Source organism: Calypte anna, chromosome 2 (genome assembly GCF_003957555.1).
Source record: "Calypte anna isolate BGI_N300 chromosome 2, bCalAnn1_v1.p, whole genome shotgun sequence".
NCBI lineage: Eukaryota > Metazoa > Chordata > Aves > Apodiformes > Trochilidae > Calypte > Calypte anna.
In genome coordinates this window covers 147,399,958-147,420,233 of record NC_044245.1, presented here as the reverse complement: position 1 = coordinate 147,420,233, position 20,276 = coordinate 147,399,958, and the positions used below count along the sequence as shown (strand labels likewise).

The 20,276-nt window shown below is 39.9% G+C and overlaps 1 protein-coding gene across 2 annotated transcripts in view; it reads left to right on the top strand.

Annotated features, from left to right (window-relative positions):
• SLC45A4 (solute carrier family 45 member 4) overlaps positions 1 to 20,276 on the top strand; it is a 68,600-nt gene that overhangs the window by 12,604 nt on the left and 35,720 nt on the right. For both annotated transcript variants that reach the window (XM_030444435.1, XM_030444436.1), the window contains one exon: positions 16,649 to 17,270. In XM_030444435.1, the coding sequence (XP_030300295.1) occupies positions 17,027 to 17,270 (244 nt within the window). In that variant the 5' untranslated portion in view covers positions 16,649 to 17,026. The remainder of the gene's footprint in view (positions 1 to 16,648; positions 17,271 to 20,276) is intronic.

The window sequence follows — 20,276 nt, the reverse complement described above, 5'->3', positions numbered from 1 at the left end:
AAGCCTGCCCCAGTGCATGGACCAACACTAGAGAGCTCCTGAGACCCTGCTTAGAACTTCTGTTTTGGAGTCAACTATTTTTATGGCAAAAGTTGTGGAAGCTGTTTTAATGTTCTCTAAGTTCATATGAGTGTCCTGCCCACTTCTGTTGTGATTTTATCTAAGGTTGCCAGAGCCTTCATATAAGTGTGGGTGCCACCTTGTACAGCTTATTAAGAAGACCTGTGAAATCCTACATTACTGCTGATTTTTTTTAAACCTTCATGTGTAGGATTAAACCTTCATCAGTGTAGGATTATTTCATTGAAGACTTCTTGACTGACTAAATACAGGAGGGTTGGAACTAGATGATCTCTAAGGTCCCTTCAAACCTATTCTGTGAATTCCAGTTGTCTAGAATTGAATCTATAATAAATTCTATTCATTCTAATCAATTCTGTACTCAGTTGTATTTGATTTAATTGAAACCAGTTGGTACTTATACTAAGCCACCCAGGCATTCTAGAAATTCTAGACAAAATTAGTGTCACCACAGACTTAGGAATATTTAGGACTAATTTGTACATCACTGTATCGACATCACTTTTTGTCTGCTTGTCAAGGGCTTGGCCAAGTTCAGGGTTAAGTTGTTCCTTAACCTGAATGACAAGTCTGTTAATTTCAACAAACTGCTGCCTGTAAACATCTTGCAAGCAGTGAGGGAACCAGTCCAAAGCAGAGAAATAATTCAGGGGCAAATGTACTATCCCTTATCAACTTCATGTGTGATAATTGGATTTAGTTCTGCTGTTAGAGAAAGGAATCCTGTAAGTGTTAACTATCTTCATGGGCTTGGTTGAAAGCCAAGCCACTATCTTGTACCAGAATTAACTGATAAGCAAAAGTATTCTAAGTAGAGCAGTTCTTTAAAGAAATAGTCTAAAAATCTAAAGCTCTTTTGAAAAGATGAAATTAAGTAATGTGCAATATTCATTCAAGTACTTGACTTAGGTAATGTAACTTCAACTTGTCCCTTTGTTGTAGAAATTATGACTGTCCTGTTTTTTTCCCCACAGATGTAAGCCTGTGATTTCCTCTGCACCAGAGAAATAAACTTTCTGAAATCTTTCTAGTCAGAAACACCCAAAAGCTTCAGGCATCTGTATGTGTGTTCACATCTATCTGACCTCTGCTTGTGATTAGTGCTGCTCCTTGCTTCTTTGGACAGTTGTTGTCATCTTCAACATCAAGTCAGTTTTGGAAAGGGGGAAACTATTAGTGTATTAAAGCAAGTAGAAGCCAGGAGAATTATCAGGAGTGACAGATCAGGGAGCTGGAAATGTAACATCTAGAATACTGTAAGGTCAGGCTCAGCTTTCAAGAGGAGCAGTAAGAAGACTCTGCATCCTTTATACTTGTAGGATCAGAGAAGAGAAAGCATTGAAAGCTTAAAGTGAAGAGCTGGATGAACTAGCTTGTGGTATGCCAGTTCTCAGCAGAGGCTGATTAAAGATTAAACCAAGCAGTTGAGGCTGAAAATCTTGTATTTCTTCTATCAGACAAGCAGAGCAGCAGAGGTAAATCCAGGCTGAATGCAAGTGGAGTGAGATGAGGAAAAGTCTGGTGCCACCCCAAATGTCAGAAGCATAGTAAAGAAGTGTGGATGACAAAAGATGAACGGAAAGCTATTTAACTATCTTCAGGGAGCCCACACTATTTTTGTCTTATTACTCAAGAACAGTTTAGTAGCTCAGAGGAGGCTCCTGTCAAACTCTTCAGATGCATGAGTAAGTAGTCTGCAGTGCATTAAAGGCAGAAGTCATTGATCAGCCCTCAGTTGGGTCAGTGCTTCATCTGCCATGTTCTGTGAAGAGCCCCTGAGACAGGAGGTTCCTTAATGTTAGCTGCATGTTAGTCTAATCTTAAACTTCTCCATGCAAGAAGTTGCTGTTTCTGTTTTTCTTTCAAATCAACACAAGAAATTTCACTTGCAGGTCTCCAGGCTGGAACTGTTACACATTTTTTAAAAGTGGAAAGCAGATACTCAAAGACTTTATATTTACTTGGCCAGTTTTGGGATCTTGAATTTAAGCTGTAGCTGTTACACTGAAAATCTATCCATATAGACTATGGAGTTCCTTTTATTTTCCTTCCTGTGAAGATGGCTGACACTAAAAAGAATAAAGGCACAAACCCAAACCTGTTTTGTCAGGTTTGAATATAAAGGTATTTCTTTCCTGATCTCCCAGTGGAATTTCCCACTTGGCTTGAGACTTTGGGATCTGCTCAGGGTAACAGAATGAGAAAAATTATTGCTTTTTTTTGGTGATTCTAGTGAATGCTCTTCTGAGTAGATCTGATGCCTTTCTGAGGATATTAGATACCTAGCAGGCCAACCTGCCAACTCAGCTGTTGCACTTGACTATCAAGCTATTGTGTGTAATGAAATTCTTGTGTTTCCCTCATTTTCCTCAGCTTCTCATATGCTACTTCCAGTGTCTTCAAGTATTAAAGCAGCTCTGCCTACCTATAGAAGTATCTGTGATACTATCTGACCACAAATTCATTCTGCCTTTGAGAATGATCTGGAAAGGTACTCGAGCTGGTATGCAATTAGCTGTGCATAAAGAAACAACCACTAGATTAGCTTTGTTTTCTAAACAATCAATCATGCTTGTGTAGGCTGAACTTCACCCTGCCATGGTTTGTTTTTTTTTTTTTTATGCCAGCAACCCTGCATCTAGAGCATGACTCAAGTGCAATCACTTTGAATCTTTCAGTTAAATTAATGTTGGCTGTGTTTTGTTGACTTTGAGAATACCCTTTTTCAGCAAAGAAACTCTCATCCTACTGGAAGAAGTTTGCCTAATCCAGTAGAAACTATTGCATAAATATTTTCCCCTTATGAACATTTAAGGAAAGATGCTGTAGTGAGTGTGAGATTGATTCACTGAGGATGTGTTGGGTAATTAAAGGCTGCATATCTGATAGTAAGGTCCAACAGAAAATGCTTATGAGGCACTAGATGCTTTTCAGACATCATTTGCTGGTGGTTTGGTGGGGTTTTTTGGAGGGAGGGTAATAGTTCATAAGGCCAACCAATATCCAAACTAGTAAATGTAGGTTAGCAACTCTGCTGCCTGCATGGCCTGCTTGTGGTAGCCCTGCCTGTCTTGTAACAAATGCTTATGAAATGCTGATGAAACCATTATGCTGATTCCTCTTAACCACTCTACCCCTGGAAAATGGCTCTGTGGGGATATAAAGGGGCACAATACATATGCTCTAGCTCCAACACAATAGTGCTTCCAGATGTGTGGATGAGATTTGCTCCCACTTTGTCCCAGGAGGTTTCCTTAGGTCATATGTAAAGCATCCCTCAAAGGATGGCAGCTGTGTATTTTGTGGTTAAGCATGCCAGAAAAGTTGATGGACTGACAGGGCATGATCAAATCATCTGAACATGACAGGACTTACATTAATCTGAGAGATGCATTTACTTTCATTTTCACCTGCCAAAGGTGCCTGTCAGCTGTAGGAACTGCTGTGGTGATTGCACTGAAGTGAGAGCAGACTCTAAAACCCTTCTGCTTTTGTACAGAACTGCTGCAAGACTCATCCTGTAGTGGTCCAGATGTATCCTGTTAGAGTAGTGTGGATGCTGGAGCTTGTGCATCCTATAAGATGAGAGGGGCTGACACTCATTCCCAAATAAAGTAAAAATGTGAAATTCTGACAAGTCTTTGCCAAGTGTTTCGTAGTTTTGCAGAGTCACAAATGGAAGAGGTCTGTGTCCTCTAAATATTTCCCTGCTAGCAGGTCTTCATGTGTCAAGTTCAACTGCCAAGCACTTGTAGTCTCTTATTATTTTAGTGTGTGTGTCAGTAAATATCTCACCCTGCCAGTTCTAACAGGGTTACAGCTTGGCAAAACACATTACTAAAATACCATTTGTTCATAGTCCAAAATCAAAATATGGCCCAATCAAGCTGCTCCTAAATGTGGCCACCAGCCTTCTACAGGGCTGCTTATAAACCAGCTGTCTGAATCACATTGCTTGCTCTAAAATTTTCTAAAATGGATGCTTTGTAAATACACCATGTTGGCCCAAATGTTGTCTATTTTCTATATTTTTTTTTCCTCCTGGAAGGTCTACCTCTTAAATGGTTTCACATAGTTTGCTGAAAGTACTCTCTGTGGAAGTTCTTGTACTGTTCTTAAAAGCTGTAGATATGGTCTTAAATCAGTGTGATAACTCAACCCTTCTAAGCATTAAGTTATCCATATTGGTAATGGAACAGTATTTCTCTGGTATTTTTAAGATACATGAAGAATATTAATTATTGGTGTTAGTGATTATTAATTTTGGTTCTTTATCTTAAAAATATACAGGTCAGGCATTTCTGCTAGGTCAGCTCAAATGTTTGTTTAAATAATGGAGAAACTAAATCAAGTAGCTATACTTCATGGCAATGAACATAAACAAATCTGTCACACTGGTATTTGGGACAGAGAAAAACTGGAGCAGGGATCTGCTCAAGTGCTCTGACTGTACTTTTTATGGAGTGTGCTTTCTCAACGCCTGTTTGTAAACTTGTGCTTCAAAAGGGAGGCACTGGAATTGTTTACCAAAGGTGCAGCCCCATGAAACTCCTGTTCTGGAGCTGTTGTCTCTAAGAGCACCAGCATTGTAGGCTTTGAGGTCTTGTGATTGAGAAGCTGCAATTTTACTGCACCCTTTGCAGCCCAGGCCTCCTGGGGTGCCAGGGAGGAAGGGAGAAAGAAATTAAAATTTCACTGTAAACAGCTTTATTCCTCTCTTTCAACACTGCAGTGACTGGCTCCTTAAGACCTCATCATCAGGGGATGTTCAGCTCTTTTTCTTGGCTCAGGTGAAGGGAAGCTATGGAAAGAGGGAGGAGAGGGGATCTCAGTCCTTTATGCTGACAAAAGAGTGTCTAAAAATCCTGCTCCATCACGGAGAGTGCAAACTGCAGGGTAGGTTGTAAATGAGTGCTTAGTACCAAACCAGCACATTGATGATGTTACCACTTTGATCCATGAATCCACTCAAATAAGGCAAAATGACAATATAAGATATTAACCAGATGATATAACCATTTATTAGTTGTTTACAAACCCTTCAAAGAACTTGAAATCTGAGAAACCCTCTGTGTTGTTTTGCTTTTTCTCTGAAGGAGTGATTACTTTCCCAGAGCTAATAAAATGTGTCTAAAACCTGGTTTACCTATCTTTGAGAGCAAACAAAATTCTGTGGATGCTTTCAAAAGCTTACTTTAACATAGTTTTCTGAGGCTGAATGATGGAAATGCATTTAGGGGCTGGTAACTGGAGATAATTCCAATGAATTAGACTTTGCAGACATTAATGATATGCTAGAGGAGGTCAGCTTATGAAGATCTGTGCTGTGCTCTTTTTTTGTCTTATCTATTGTAAAGCTTCTGTAATTGTCTATTACACACTGTGTGTATTTGGGTTTCTTAAGCTTTTACAGCCTGAAGAAACCAGCCTGTGAATTTTCAGAGCAGTGAATATAATTAGGTCAAAAGCCAGCACATGAAAATGAAGTATTGTGCTTTTCACTGTAGGAATGGTAATATCCATAAGGAATATCTAGCTCTGCAGGTACAGACTTAAGTTATCAGTCCTGGCTTGGCTATTTTTAAGGATGAATATTAATGAAAAACACTTGTCTCAACCTATTAGAGAAAGCATTGCTCATTCTGGAGTGTAATTTGCAGGTGGTTGCAATGGTAGACTTTATTTCCCACCCTGCAATCAGCAGGACAGCCATGGTGAAAGCAGCTGAAAATAAAAAATATGCTGTTGGCAATGATGGACTGATAGGATTATTCTTGCACCACCAGCCCCACTGGGTTAGACATTGTCCTTCCTTCTGCAGGAAGGTAAGATTGTTCCAGTCAATCCACTTGGTAATGTATTAAGATGTTCCCTGATGATAGCCTTAATTTTGTTTTCCTCTGTTCTACCTCATTGAGACAGAGGGAATGAATCAATTTAATTCTGATGAGAGATAACTCGTGTGTTCCACATGTTTTAAAAACATGAGGATTTTTTAGTAGGGCATGCCCAAGCTGGGCCACACTTACTGCATGCCAGGCTGAAGTATGCCTGTACCAATCTGACCAAATTAGTGGATTTTCTTTAGTGAAACTTCATTTGCGGCAGTTTTAAACCATAACTGCATTAGTTGCATAGAATTGTAGAATTGGCTGGGTTGGAAGGGACCTCAGAGATCATCAAGTCCAACCCTTGATCCACTACCACTGCAGTTCCCAGCCCATGGCACTGAGTGCCACATCCAGGCTCTTTTGAAATATCTCCAGACACGGAGAATCCACTACTTCCCTGGGCAGCCCAGTCCAATGTCTGATCACCCTCTCCATAAAGAAATTCTTTCTAATATCCAACCTAAACCTCCCCTGGCACAACTTCAGACCCTGCCCTCTTGTCTTGCTGAGAGTTGCCTGGGAAAAGTGACCAACCCCCCCCCTGGCTCCAACCTCCTTTCAGGGAGTTGTAGAGAGTGATGAGGTCTCCCCTGAGCCTCCTCCAGCCTCAACACCCCCAGCTCCCTCAGCCCTTCCTCACAGGACTTGTGCTGGATCCCTTCACAGCCTCCTTGCTCTTCTCTGGACCTGCTCCAGCACCTCAATCTCCTTCCTGAACTGAGGGGCCCAGAACTGGACACAGGACTCAAGCTGTGGCCTCCCCAGGGCTGAGTACAGGGGCAGAATCCCTTCCCTGGACCTGCTGGCCACGCTGTTCCTGATCCAGGCCAGGATGCCATTGGCCTTCTTGGCCACCTGGGCACACTGCTGGCTCATGTTCAGCTTCCTGTCAATCCAGACTCCCAGGTTCCTTTCTGTCTGGCTGCTCTCAGCCACTCTGTGCCCAGCCTGGAGCTCCCCATGGGGTTCTTTCTGTTCCCATGAGTTTTTTGGGTTCTTTTTTCTAGTTGGATTATTTTTTTGAGTTTGTAAATAATTAGCTGCTAGGTCTTGCTATCTTCACTTAACCTCTATCTAATTTTGGGGCTAGAACCTTCTATTTGGGCATTCATCTGGAGAATGTGCCTGTGTCTTTGCTGTACTGTGGAACTGCTTCTCAGTGCCCATTTTACCAGCATCACTGCTCCCATCTGTTACATTTTCCATTAGCAGGGCAGGTGTCTCTCTTTGCCATTTATGCCCATACCATCTTAGCTCTTCTTTAATGTTTAATATATTAATCATCATGAGGGTAACAGAAGTAGGTGTAAAGTTGTTGGTTTTTTTACCTAGCAGTAAAACAAAAAATAAATTTAATCAGATAATTCCACCTCCCGGGTTTAAGAAAATGAAGTATTTCCTACTAAAAACAGTGGCAGCAGTGATTTAACAATGTAATCTGATCTAATATTAGTAACAGTCTGTGCCTTTAGGGAGCAGGGCACTATCCAACCCACTGAATAAAGTCTGTCTCGCATTAAATGCTGGATCCCTGTTAAAAATATGGCTTCCCAGAATTGTTTCAGTAATTTCATAAAGACTCATGGTTTCCTGCATCTTTTTCTCAGTAATATAATCAGTCTGGGGGAAATTACACTGGCCCCCAAAATACACAGAATGAAGAAACAGTGCTGTCTTACAGAGATGATCTCCCTGATATCACATGGACCTTCAACTTCTCCACCTTACTCCTTAAGATTTCTGTTCCTTTCCTGGTGCTTGGGCAGGAAAAACCCCTCCAGAGGAGTTTCCCATGCACAGGTTGCCACCTGTGACTGCATCACTACTTTTCCAGCATCAGCCAAACTTTTACTCTTGGTCATTTTCCAAATTAACTGGAAGAGGGTGGAAAGAGGGTTGTAAGCAGCAGGGAGGCTTCTAGTCAAGGCCGTGTGAAAACCCTGGGGTAGATTTGCTATTAGAATTAGAAAACTTGTTTATATAAAGAATATATCCCAAGGAAAGGGTGCAGCACATCCTTTTTAACCTTTTCAAGATGAAGCAGCACACACCCTTGCTCTTATATTTTTTCTGGGGACTGTCTGGATATTTTTATGGATTTATTGGGGGAGTTGATGTCAGATGTCCAACCTTAATAGTAGGAGAGCTGCTGGAATAATTTTCTTCTCTTAGATGAGGCTTTTTTTTCAAATGTTATGCATGCCCTGGCTTAACCAACAACAGGGCAGAGGTTGTAAAAGACACCAAGTGGATTTCAGTGTGTCAGGAGGCCCAAGGGCAGGCAAAAGCTTGCATTGCAAGAAGTGGAAAAAATCCTGCTGCTCCTTGTGAGGTGGATTGCTCCAGAGCATCTTCATTCACAACATGCTGCAGAATGATTTCCCTCCTCCCAGACCTTGCTTCAGTGGCCTAAATTGTGTGGTAGTCTCAAAAGTAGGTCATGATGCAAAAGCACTGTGCTGCTTTCCAGTGGCTCTTTTTTGGTTTTTGTTTGGGTTTTGTTTTTTTTTTTTAAATCTCAGGTTTCAAGATGAACCTGAATCTCAGCTAAGCTTTCATCCAGGGGCAGTTGTAGGGCTGCTTAGCCATGATATCCTTGTAGAACAAGCTGGGTTATGCTGTTGTGCTTCAGTGCCTTTGATTAACTGAATGATGAATTAGATGTTAGGACATGTCAAATGTGGTTCCTTATTGCACCCTTTAGCCTTAACTTTTTTCCTTTGGCAGGCTGTTCGTGATTCAGAACAAGTTAGTCCAGTTTAAGACTTTTTTAAAATTAGAGGTTAACTTTCTTCCAGAGCAGCCAAACAGAGAGGGACCTTGGAGTTTGGATTGACAGGAAGCTGAACATGAGGCAGCAGTGTGCCCAGGTGGCCAAGAAGGCCAATGGCATCCTGGCCTGGATCAGGAACAGCGTGGCCAGCAGGTCCAGGGAAGGGATTCTGCCCCTGTACTCAGCCCTGGTGAGGCCACAGCTTGAGTCCTGTGTCCAGTTCTGGGCCCCTCAGTTCAGGAAGGAGATTGAGGTCCTGAAGCAGGTCCAAAGGAGGACAACTAAGCTGGTGAAGGGACTCGAGCACAGACCTTATGAGGAGAGGCTGAGGGAGCTGGGGGTGTTGAGGCTGGAGAAGAGGAGGCTCAGGGGAGACCTCATCACTCTCTACAACTCCCTGAAAGGAGGTTGGAGCCAGGGGGGGGTTGGTCTCTTTTCCTAGGCAACTCTCAGCAAGACAAGAGGGCAGGGTCTCAAGTTGTGCCAGGGGAGGTTTAGGTTGGATATTAGAAAGAATTTCTTTATGGAGAGGGTGATCAGACATTGGAATGGGCTGCCCAGGGAAGTAGTGGATTCTCCTTCCCTGGAGATATTTCAAAAGAGACTGGATGTGGCACTCAGTGCCATGGGCTGGGAACTGCAGCAGTAGTGGATCAAGGGTTGGACTTGATGATCTCTGAGGTCCCTTCCAACCCAGCCAATTCTATGATTCTATGGTTCCCAGGATCCGGAGCAATGTTGCTCACATACAGGACTGTTGTTAAGTAATATGTGGCATAATTGCATTTTTTTGCTTATTCCTCAAAAAGTAGTGTTCCTCTTCTGACAGTGTTGATGTAGTTCTGTTTTTAGAAAGCAGTAGCTAAACATCTTTTTGTTTGCATTTACCTAAATGTGAAGTCCACATGAGAATTCAAACATCTACCTGCCTGTAGTTGCTGCTTTTTTGACCCAAAGGCCTTTTGACTCATTTATGTGATGGTGCTCCTCAAAAGTCACAGTTTTTTTGGGTCTAAGCTTTGATGAAGGAACAACATAACATGACCACAGAAGGATACAGCCCTTTGCTGAACTTGTGTATTTTGGGACCAAAACTCCAGGTATGTTTTCTAGATGCTTTTTTTCCTCGTGCAGTGCCTGAACACTGGAGTCTTGACATGGGCCAAGGAAACTTCCCCTGTGGCCAGTTCTGTTACTATAAACAGCTGCTAATAATTAGCAACAGAGCCACAAAACAACCAGGGAGAAAATAGCTGCCTCTTGGCTAAGCCAAGTGGTATTCAGCCTTCCATCTGGGAAGTCCTGGGAGGTGGAATACGTGATAGCACTCACAGCATGACTAGAGAACTTTCAGAAGAGGTGTTTGGAGCTGGGAAGCTGGGTCTGTTTTTTGACTTTGTAGCCTTGGGGATCTACCAGCATCTTTTCTTTCTGTGAGCTGCAATTTCACACTGGTTTTGAGTGTTTATTACCCAAAGTAATACTTTTACCTACCCCTCTGCCTCCCTTTCTCCCTTAATTTGTGTGGATCCATGCAGCTATAAAATAGACAAAACCAACCTGACTTTGGAAAAGGATTTTGGGGGGTTTTGTGGGTTTTTTTCCCAGTTGTCAATCTAGAGCAGTTAGGCTGCTGGTTCCCTGCTCTAGATGCTTCTGTAGCTGTGCAGGAAGGGGGTGGGAGTGAGGAACCAGGAGCAGAGAAAAGGAAGAACAGACTGCTGCTTTTTGAGGAAGTGCTTGTTTATGCCAGCTTAAAGTGACTCAGAAACCTAGAGAAAACTTCTGTAAGAAGTAAAATGAGATGGAAATGTATTTTATGTGATATTCCTGTGCAAGCCACTGACTGTAAAAAAAAAAAAAGTATCCTTGCAAGCAAAACAGGCTGTCCTAGCAAGTGTATTTTGCTGTTATCATTTGGAGCTGTGATCAGCTTTGTGCTGCAAGGAGTATCTGGTTTCAGCTGCTGCTACATCTGTGTAGACAATATTGTCCCCATGGCTAATTTGTAGAGCACAGTTAATTATGGGGGAGTCATCTGCACAAAATCAGTGACATCAGCATCTTACAGAGTAATTGTTAATGTATTTTGAGGATTGCCAAATTTTTATGAGGTGGTGTAGCCTTACTTGCAGAGGGCTGAAGGGCAGTCGTGCCTTTCAGAGCTGTTCTTTCACAGCAATGTGCTATTTGCCTATTGGTGTGGTGAAGCACCAGAGGATTTGAACTAAAACATGAGCAATTATCCTTGGACAGATGCCATTTTTACTCCTGAAAAGGCAGAAGTCTGAACACTGTCATTTTGCAAGTCAGATGATGAAGCAGAACCCAGTGTCCATTTTGCATTTAATCAGAGCAGCAATAATAAGTTATGTTTGTCTGCAAAAGAGGTAGAAGTGTTCAGCCAAACATTTTAGTCTGAGAAGATTCCAGATATACTCAGAGTGGTCTTTCCAGTGCTGATATTAAAGGCATACTGAAATCAGTTTAACTTTTCAAGAGATTGTCAGATTACTTGAAAACCTTAACTTTAGCATAAACCAACTTGGCAGAGAAGTATTTGACCAATAAACTGAATGACTTTGCTTTTACAGGCTTGCCAGTCTAATGTGATTCACAGGTGAAACATTATGGTTACTGGGATGTATGTCTGGGGTATGGACTTGAAGAACTGAAGATTGTAAGAATCCTTGAGGGAAAAAATCTTGACCTCATAGACTGGCAGCTTCTGGACTCTTAAACTTTTTTTTTCAGTCAAATATTAGAATATTTCATTATGTATCAGTACACCTACTTTGTTTTCTTGTTGACAGTTTTCTCAATGTTGTGATGAATGTCAAATTAGGATCTGTTACTGATTCAATGACAACTGTGACCAGAATTATTAATTCTATGAGAATTGGTTCTTTGCTATTTTCTTTTATAAAATTAGTGTTTAACAGTGAGAAGATACTTGTACGTAATAGTGACCCAGAGTGGCTCTTCATCCTTCTTTTCAGTGTCAAGGTGGTAGAATTCTTTTAAACTGTACAATCTTTTTTTGAGCTAGAGTGTTTCCTCCATCACTGGAAGGCAATTTCTGTGGAGCTCAGCTGAATGCAGGACTTCACCATGATTTTCATCAGTCAGTATATTTGCATGTAAAAATCATGGTAATGGAAGATGCAGATCTTGAAGACAAGAGATGGCTAAATGAGTGATTGGAACTTAATGCAATAAACTTTGAAGACCAGGATAAGTGTAAGGAGTAGTTTCCCTCTGCTCAGTTGCCTCCTTGATCCCTTAGGAGTTGAACACTGTTCAGACTGAACTATTTCCATCATTTGCAGTTTGTTCATCCCAGTTTTTCCTGGGCCACGCTTATTTTTCCCTTTCAAGATTTTGTAGCTAGTGCATACTTAACCCTGTTGCAATGAATTGTATCTTAGACCTTAAGGATTGCCTAATAACTTCAGAGCAAGAAAGCCCTCCTAAAGAGTTGAAATTTCCTCAGGATATCTAGTTGGGCCCATTTAACTGGATCCTCCTGCTTTATTACTGCTTAATATAAAGTACGTGTGTGATTACCTGAAAGTTGCTGCAAACTCCATAGCTTAACTGAAGTCATATGTTTTGGCACTGGTTCAGAGAATCTAGTTGCTTGTTGAACAATACATTCCTATTCCTTGTTAGCTAGAGATATCAAGAAAACATGCATTAAAAGTAGCTCAGTCTTAAAAGATTTGGGCAGGATCACTGGTTTACTCCATTTATTTTGGGATTAATGGGTGCACTTCCAATCTCCTGGCCTCCAGATATTGGTTTTACAAATGCAAAACCACTAAGTCTTAAACTTAAAACATGCTGAGGAGTGTGATAGAAAGCATTTGCCTGAGGTGTTGTGTTGCTTGATTTTTTAGCATGGGCTTTTTGGGCACCTCCAGCACCCTGGTGCTCACCAGGGAAAAGAAAACCACTGAGTTTTATGGGTCACAGATACAACTTACAGAACTCTTCCTCTTTTCTTGATAAACCCTAAAGACAGTAATTTTCCTCTGATTCTCCAATGATTCATGTGCTTTGTCTGTGAACACCACCTATTTTTGGCACAGGATTATTATGATATAGCCTCCTCAAGCCTATAACACATTGTTTTGTGCTTCACACATAGTCATGTTATGATTTATGTCTAGATGGTAGATAGTAAAAATATAACAGATAAGATTACAAGCAATTTGGGCAGCTTTTAGAAATTTTTGCTTACAGATTATTTTTCAGAATACATTACTTGCCTGTTTTGTTGAAATATTAACTACCATTTTATAGGTTTTGTCACTGTTACAGGGTAGCCAAAGGTCAAACACGTGCATTTGGGTTGAAAAAATGCTCTCCTCCCATCTACACTTTGCCAGATCAGGAATATTTCTGTATCTAAACTTCTCTTCATAGCCAACCACTGCACCATGCCCCACATGAACCCCTTTCTGCAACTGAAGTTCTTTGTTTTACTTCCTTATTCTTTGTTAGTCATGCAAATGCCTTTTAAATCTTTATGGGAAGTACAGCAAGAGTGCATGGCAGATTGAAAGAGATGGTTTCAGCTTCCAGAGATGAATGCTGTCTCATGGTCACATAAGTAGAGGTGAGAGGGAAGCTGTCTGGCTGAAACCTTATGCTTTCCATATGCTGAAACCATTCTTTTTGACCTCTGCTTGAGGAAGGGATGCCTGCTCTCTTACTACCTACTCAGTTTAAATGACAAGCTTAATTCATCACTTCTTAAAGAATTATACTATTATACTATGCTGGCCTATTTCTTAGATGGGCTTCATGCAATAAAACCTTTAAACAACACAAGGTAAGAAGTTACCATAGATACTACAATTTAAAAAAATATATTATCAGTTGTATATTATCAATTAAAGTTTGTTTATTACTAGACAACAAACATTTTAAAAAAAAAGTGCTTGGTGCAGACATAGGAGCATTTCTTCTGTGATATCTTAATCCAGCTCCTCTTCAGATGCCATTTACTTTGGAGTTTTTTGCTACATAAAAACCTCTGTAATACTTTAGTCCAGCAGGCAAATTAATTTGTCTCTCTTTTTTGATAAAGAAAAATGCCAGTACGCAAACTTGCCAAATTGAAAGTGAACTTGGAAAAAACAGCAGCAGACTCTGGATCAGTCTAAAAGGAATATGAACATGATCTATCAGGACTTAGGAAAGAACTGGAAGACCTTTCTGAGAGGCTGTTGTTATTCTCTGGCTTTTGCATTAGACATGTACTCGAAGTCAGATGAAAGTGCTGCAGGAAGACTGGTGTTGTGCTTACCACAAAGCTGGCCTAATGGAACAGTGACTCTCTGTTCCTTTGGATAAAACCTGTCCATTGTACCTCTTGCTGTTGCACTTGAATACTGTAAATGCTTTTTCTGGCAGTTTAAAATACACTTTTCTTCTTACCTGTGTCTATTACACTTCAAAGTCTACCTCCATCTATCATCCATTGTTCCTGTCTCTTAAATTATCAGACCACTCCTTGTCATCTTCCACTTCAAAAATAATTTTTTCCATTGTGCCTTAAGAGTATCACTCAAACAGGCTAAATTCAGATGCTCTTTTTTTTTTGTCTTGCCTCTTCATCCTTTCCAGTGACAAATCCTGCCAGCCAGGTGTCATCCTGCTTGCATCTGCAGGATGCCCCAGTGCATCAGAATGCCTTCTGGTGTGCTGAGCTGCCTTCCTCTCTGTGCCTCATCCTGCTGCCTTGTAACTGCATATTAAATGAGGTGTTTATGGAGGATTAAACTTAATTTCCCTAGACAATGACAAGAGTAAAAACTAAGCATAACACTAGAGACTTTAAAACCTTGTACAGGAGCATTATCCATGACCTTTAGTCTTAAATACAACACATGCTGAGTGATTTCTGAATAATAAGAGCTGATATGTACATTTTTAAATACTACTGAATGCAATTTTGAGTCTGCCAGCAATTAAACATTTTCTTACTAGTCTGTAATTAAAATAACTGCTGCTGCTCTGCAACCTGTATTTTGTAGCTTTTCCTCACCCAGAACTTGTGTTATGAACAGTGGATGTGTGTTTTTGTCATACACACAGTACTTAATTTCACATTTATGATAAAGTAAGAGCCCTGCAAGGAGTGAGTTGAAACCTCAGACACCAAGGGAAGGAAAGAGAATCTTATCCCTTCCCCTCCTGATGAAAGTTCAACACTGTGCTAATTACTGCAAGGAGGCTACTGAACTGCTGCATGCAGGAGCATAGCAAAAGAAAAAACTTTTATTAAAAAAAAAAAGGTGTTTGTGAAGAATTTGAATGAGTAACCTGCCTGTGCCATCATCAGTAACCCCAGGCAGTGCATCTCAACTCCTCCTGTTATTTCTGAGTGGCTGGAGAAATGCTTTCCTGAGTCCTTTTTGTTCTGAGTGATTTAATGGTTATAGATGAAAACTTGGAATTTAAAGCTCTGCTTATAGCACTTGTGTTCAGTAAGTTGTGTTAACTTCTCTCATGTGATTTAAAGGTTTGACCAGTCCAAAGTCAAGTTATAATACTCAGTTGTTATTAGGGTGGTCATATCTGAGATCTCCAGTAATCTTGGGAAGTCTGGGAGGAGAAAAAGCCCAGACCAAAAAAGATGCTTTTGAATGGAGGAAGAAAATACATGCAAGAAACTCAGAGGTAACAGCTTGGTGGAGGTGATGCTGGAGATGATGATCCTGTGCTCCACTTTCAGTAGAACAGTGTGTGGCAGCTCAGGCTGAAACAGAGTTGCTGTTGTGATGTGCTTTAAACCCCAAACATGTCATCTTTTTCTTAAGGCTCATTTTTAGGTTTCACCACTTAATGTCCTGGTTATGGTGTAGCCCACAAAGAGTTTTTGTTGTCACAACTGAAGGGGCAGTGAACTGCAGCCTGGGGACTTCTCAGACCAGCTTTGCTGCCAAAGGCAAGATATTGTGGAACCATATCCCCAAGGGGCTTTGTCCTGGGATACAAATAAAACACAGTGTGTACAGATGGGAATATACATCCTTCTAGTACAAACATTACATAGTCTCACTTATAAAATGTTTTCTTTTTTTTCTCCTAAATTCTTAAACCTGTTTTGATTGATGTGGTACAGTATGAACATCTGTTGAGACTTTGTGACACAAAGAACAGGGAAATAGAGGAGAAGCTGTGTTACCTGACTGGAATATGTTGTAATAATTTTAATGTGTGGTGGAATATATAGTACTATTCTACTTTCATGGACTTCAGAACCCCCATAGGATGTGGGAGTAAGGTGCTCTGGTCTTGTGTGCACAAAGATCCATATGCTGGATATCACATCTTCATTAGAAACTGAAATATTTAAAAAGCAATCCTCCAAGTTGTATTCCTAATGGCTTAATTTTGCTCATGCTTGCTTAAGGAATATCTTATATAAGATGGTGTGATAATTATTGCAAAGTAACTTGGCAATTCCAAATGTCTAAATGGAAATGTCTCTGTGGCCAATGAGTAAATGGTAATGGATGAATCATCTTCCTGGCATAGTTCTGGAATATCCTACGCTGTTTCTGCATTAAATACCCCAGAATTTGACAGTCTCATGCTCAATGTTCTGGGGATCTCAAAAAAAAATACAGTGACAGATTCTTCTGTCTTTGTAGGGGATCATAAACTGGAGGAACTCATGAGTACAGGGAAGCATCGTTGAAATATGAGTAAGAGCTGCATTTCTATGGAAAGTGCAGGGGAAGGAGGGAAGGTAGAATAAAAACCTTACACTAGGCAAGGACAATGGAAAGAATGAAGCAGGAAATAGGGTATATGGTTAAGGGAGGGGGGGGGCACAGTATCCTGAAAAATGCTATTGAAATTTTTAAATGCTTGATTTCTGTTGCAGATTAATCAGCCACTCGATGGGGATTAACAGTGGAGCTCCTCTTTGTGTCGCCTTTCCACCTCTCTGTAGCAAGAATAACAACTTCAGCACTTCTTCAATAATAATTATGAAACTGGTATTAACTGAATGGCAATTATGGATTTTTAACTCTAACTCACAGTAAACCAGCAAGCCATATGTTGAAATTCCTACCAAATAGCTTTTCATTCTTAATGTCTCATATCTATACAAGAAGTTGCAAGATACCTGTTTGTACAAGAGGAATATAAGCATTACTTGCCAGAAGAGCAGAAGCTGAAAGAGAAGACACCCTAACTTGTTCTTGGAGTTATGGTAGTATTATTTATATAGATATAACAAATATATATATATATTTTTATGGTAATGAAAATGGCTCCCCAGAATGCTGACTCGGAATCTATGCAAGTTCAAGATCTACCTGTGGCACAGCTCCAGAAACCAGAAAACAAGGAGAATGAAAGCAGGGAGGAGACCATTAGTGAAGGTTCCATAGACCGGATACCAATACGCCTGTGGGTGATGCATGGTGCAGTAATGTTTGGCAGGGAATTCTGTTATGCCATGGAGACAGCTTTGGTAACACCTGTATTGTTACAAATTGGTAAGTAATTCTCATTTCTGTTAATCAAAACTTAAACTTTCTGTATGTTCTGAATTGATTGAAGTCAGAGGAAGAAGGAGGTGGGGTTTTGCCAGCTGAAAATGCACAAGGTAAAGTGGATTTTATGTTTCTGTTCTTGGCTGGGTCACAGATTCAGTCGTGGAGCTGTTTTAAGTGGGGAGGGTTTCTACCTGCATTCATCTTCTAATATTGCTTCCATCTGTTCAAATTTTAACCTGGTTTGTTTTGAATTCCCATATGAAACTAGCAACCTCAAAAGCATCTAAAATTCTTTATTAAACATTGAGTCCTAGAAATCAGAAACAGCACTAGAATATAAAGGATTGCAATTAAGGCTTTTTCCATTTCTGGAGAAGCACATCAGGCTACAGTACTTAATAACCAGGTAGATATATTTTCATTTTGCACTAGTGAAATGTTGTATTTATTTCAAACCACTAGAGAGTCTTATTTTATGTGATTAATCTGTTATAAATATGTATGAATGAACCTTGATACCAATAGCTTTAGATAATAATGAGGAGGGGAATGGGAATAAGAATAGGAGTAGACTGTTAAATTTTGTGGTAAGTACTGTAAATAAATTGCAAATAAAATCCTTATAGTATTAACAGTATCTGGGTTATCAGATGCAGAAAATCACATTCTCATCAGATATCAGAAAATATTACATGAAAATGAAGGGAAGTACCAGACTGACCATGCTTCCATAAGGGAATAAATAAAGGATATGTATGCACACTATAAAAACATGGTTTAAAAATGTCAAGGTTAGCATCTCAGATGAAATATCAGCATTTCTATATTTCATATGAAAAAAGGGTATGAAAGATTAAACTGGTGAGAGTGCAGTTTGTGGAACCTTTCATGCAGTTGTCCTGGAGTTAAAAATGTGGTTTTGTATGAAATTACAAGTTGGTTTATTTTGAATCAAAAGAGGCATTGACAGAGTCATGAGAAATGCTGATGGGTTATGCCTCCAACTTTTCCTGAAATTTTTTCCTTTTCAGAGCTTATCAAATGTCCTTTTTCCAACTTTTGGTGGCATAATTAAATTAGATTATAAACCTTCCCCAGTTAGGAGCTTTCTGATCAATCTGACTCGCTGAATAAAACACACAACTTCATCTAGGCATGTTTATAATGTCCATAACTTCTTTGGAGGTTTTTTCCTTTTTTAGCAAGTTGAGATTACAAATTAATTAATTTTTATTAGCAGCTTTGATTCAATTACTGTCTACCATGAATGCAAAAACTTGCATCCTGCTATGCTTGGAGAAGACTGTCAGGTTTGTAAGTGACCTGTGCCTTTTTGTTAGCTTTGTTTGTGCTGGCACTTGGATGCTTATGATGTATAGCTGGCTAAGCTGACTTTACCTTACCATAGAGTAAGGTCAGACAGTATAAATAAACCATCCTCTTAATTACTGACCAGTCTACTAGTTGATGTTTCTTTTGTGAGCTCTTCTAGCAGATCTGTTTCCTCCAGATAATTGAGAAATATCTCTTCCCTTCCTTCCCTAACCTCAGTGATCAAAATAACATTGGGATTTGGGGGAAGGGAAGAAAAGAGCTCTTGCTTCCAGAAAAGCTGCCAAGTGAACCTAAAAGACTAGGGTGCAGTGATGATGTTCCATGCTGTATAAATAAGAAGTGGAGGTAACTGGTTACAAATATCAGCAGTTTGAGGACTAATTGAGATTTTTTTGTGTGCTCTGGCTCATGTTCCCTCAGTAGGGATATAAACAATGCTGAATTCACTGAAGGGTTAAGTTATTCACGGGTGACTTATCCAGCCTGTTCAGTAATTACCTCTTACATGGTTCTGTTTACCTTTATCAACCTCAACATCTGTGTCTGCCTCAACATGAGCTATATTTATTCCTCACTGGAGGGGGTTTTATGTAGCTGTGGAGCTGCTGTAATATTCCCTTTGCTTCTTGTTTTGGTGAAAGCAACATTCAGTTGTTTTCTGTGAGATTAAACTGGATCAAGAAACTATTTTTGAGAAGTGGAACCTTGGGAAGTGTGGTGACTCAACCAACTAACTCTGCTTATAATAAATCAAAGAACTAGGAGTCTTAATCTGCAAAAATGAGTTTTCTTTACAGATCTATGTTAAATATTAACAATTAAGATTTACAATGTGTGCTTACAGAGAAATCATCTGAGATTCTTCTCAAATACCACTATTAACAGCACAATGTTACACACTTTCTACTTGCAGGTATTTGACTTTTCTAGCTGTTTGGTGTACCCTGGATCAGAGGTGTAGTTATATTTTGGCAGGTGAACGACCTATCCTAATTTTTCTGTAAGCCACAAGATTTCAGCAGCTGAAGGAGATAGTACTTTGGATCATCCCTTTCCAGTTCAGCAGTGGTTAAAGTTTTAATGTGTTTAAATTTCCAGAAGTGTTGAACTCTCAACAAAATAACTAAAAGTAGCCATGAGAGCTGCTTGGGTAGATGGATTCTGTGAACTGGAAAGGTCTGAAAGTGCCAGAGTTGTACTGAAATAAGTTCTGATTTGTGACTTTAATCTTTGTCTTTATTGCTGTGCTTAAATTGATGTTACATTGCCTTGACAGTAATGCAGCTACAAATCTTTACCAGCCTTGTAGTCATAACTGGGCTTTAGTAGCTTAGCAACAAGAGCAAGCCCAATATATTTTACACTTAATTTTCTATTCTGAACTTGCTTTTTCATTTCTTACTATCTGCAGCTTAAGAATTCAAAATGAAGCAGCTAAGTTTTTAGAATTTAGTGGATATAAAAATCTGCCAAGTATGAGAAGGGGCAGGCTGACACCAGATGAAATTATATTGGCACTTTCACAGATTTTGATCTCTAGAAGTTTGTGGGTTTTGGGGTTTTTTTGAGACCCATTCAATCAGTACTTCCTTCCAACTAGTGCTAAAAGTTTACTGGAAAATAAGCTGTTTGCTCCTTCAACTCGTTCATCAGCTCAGGGTTTTTGAGGAA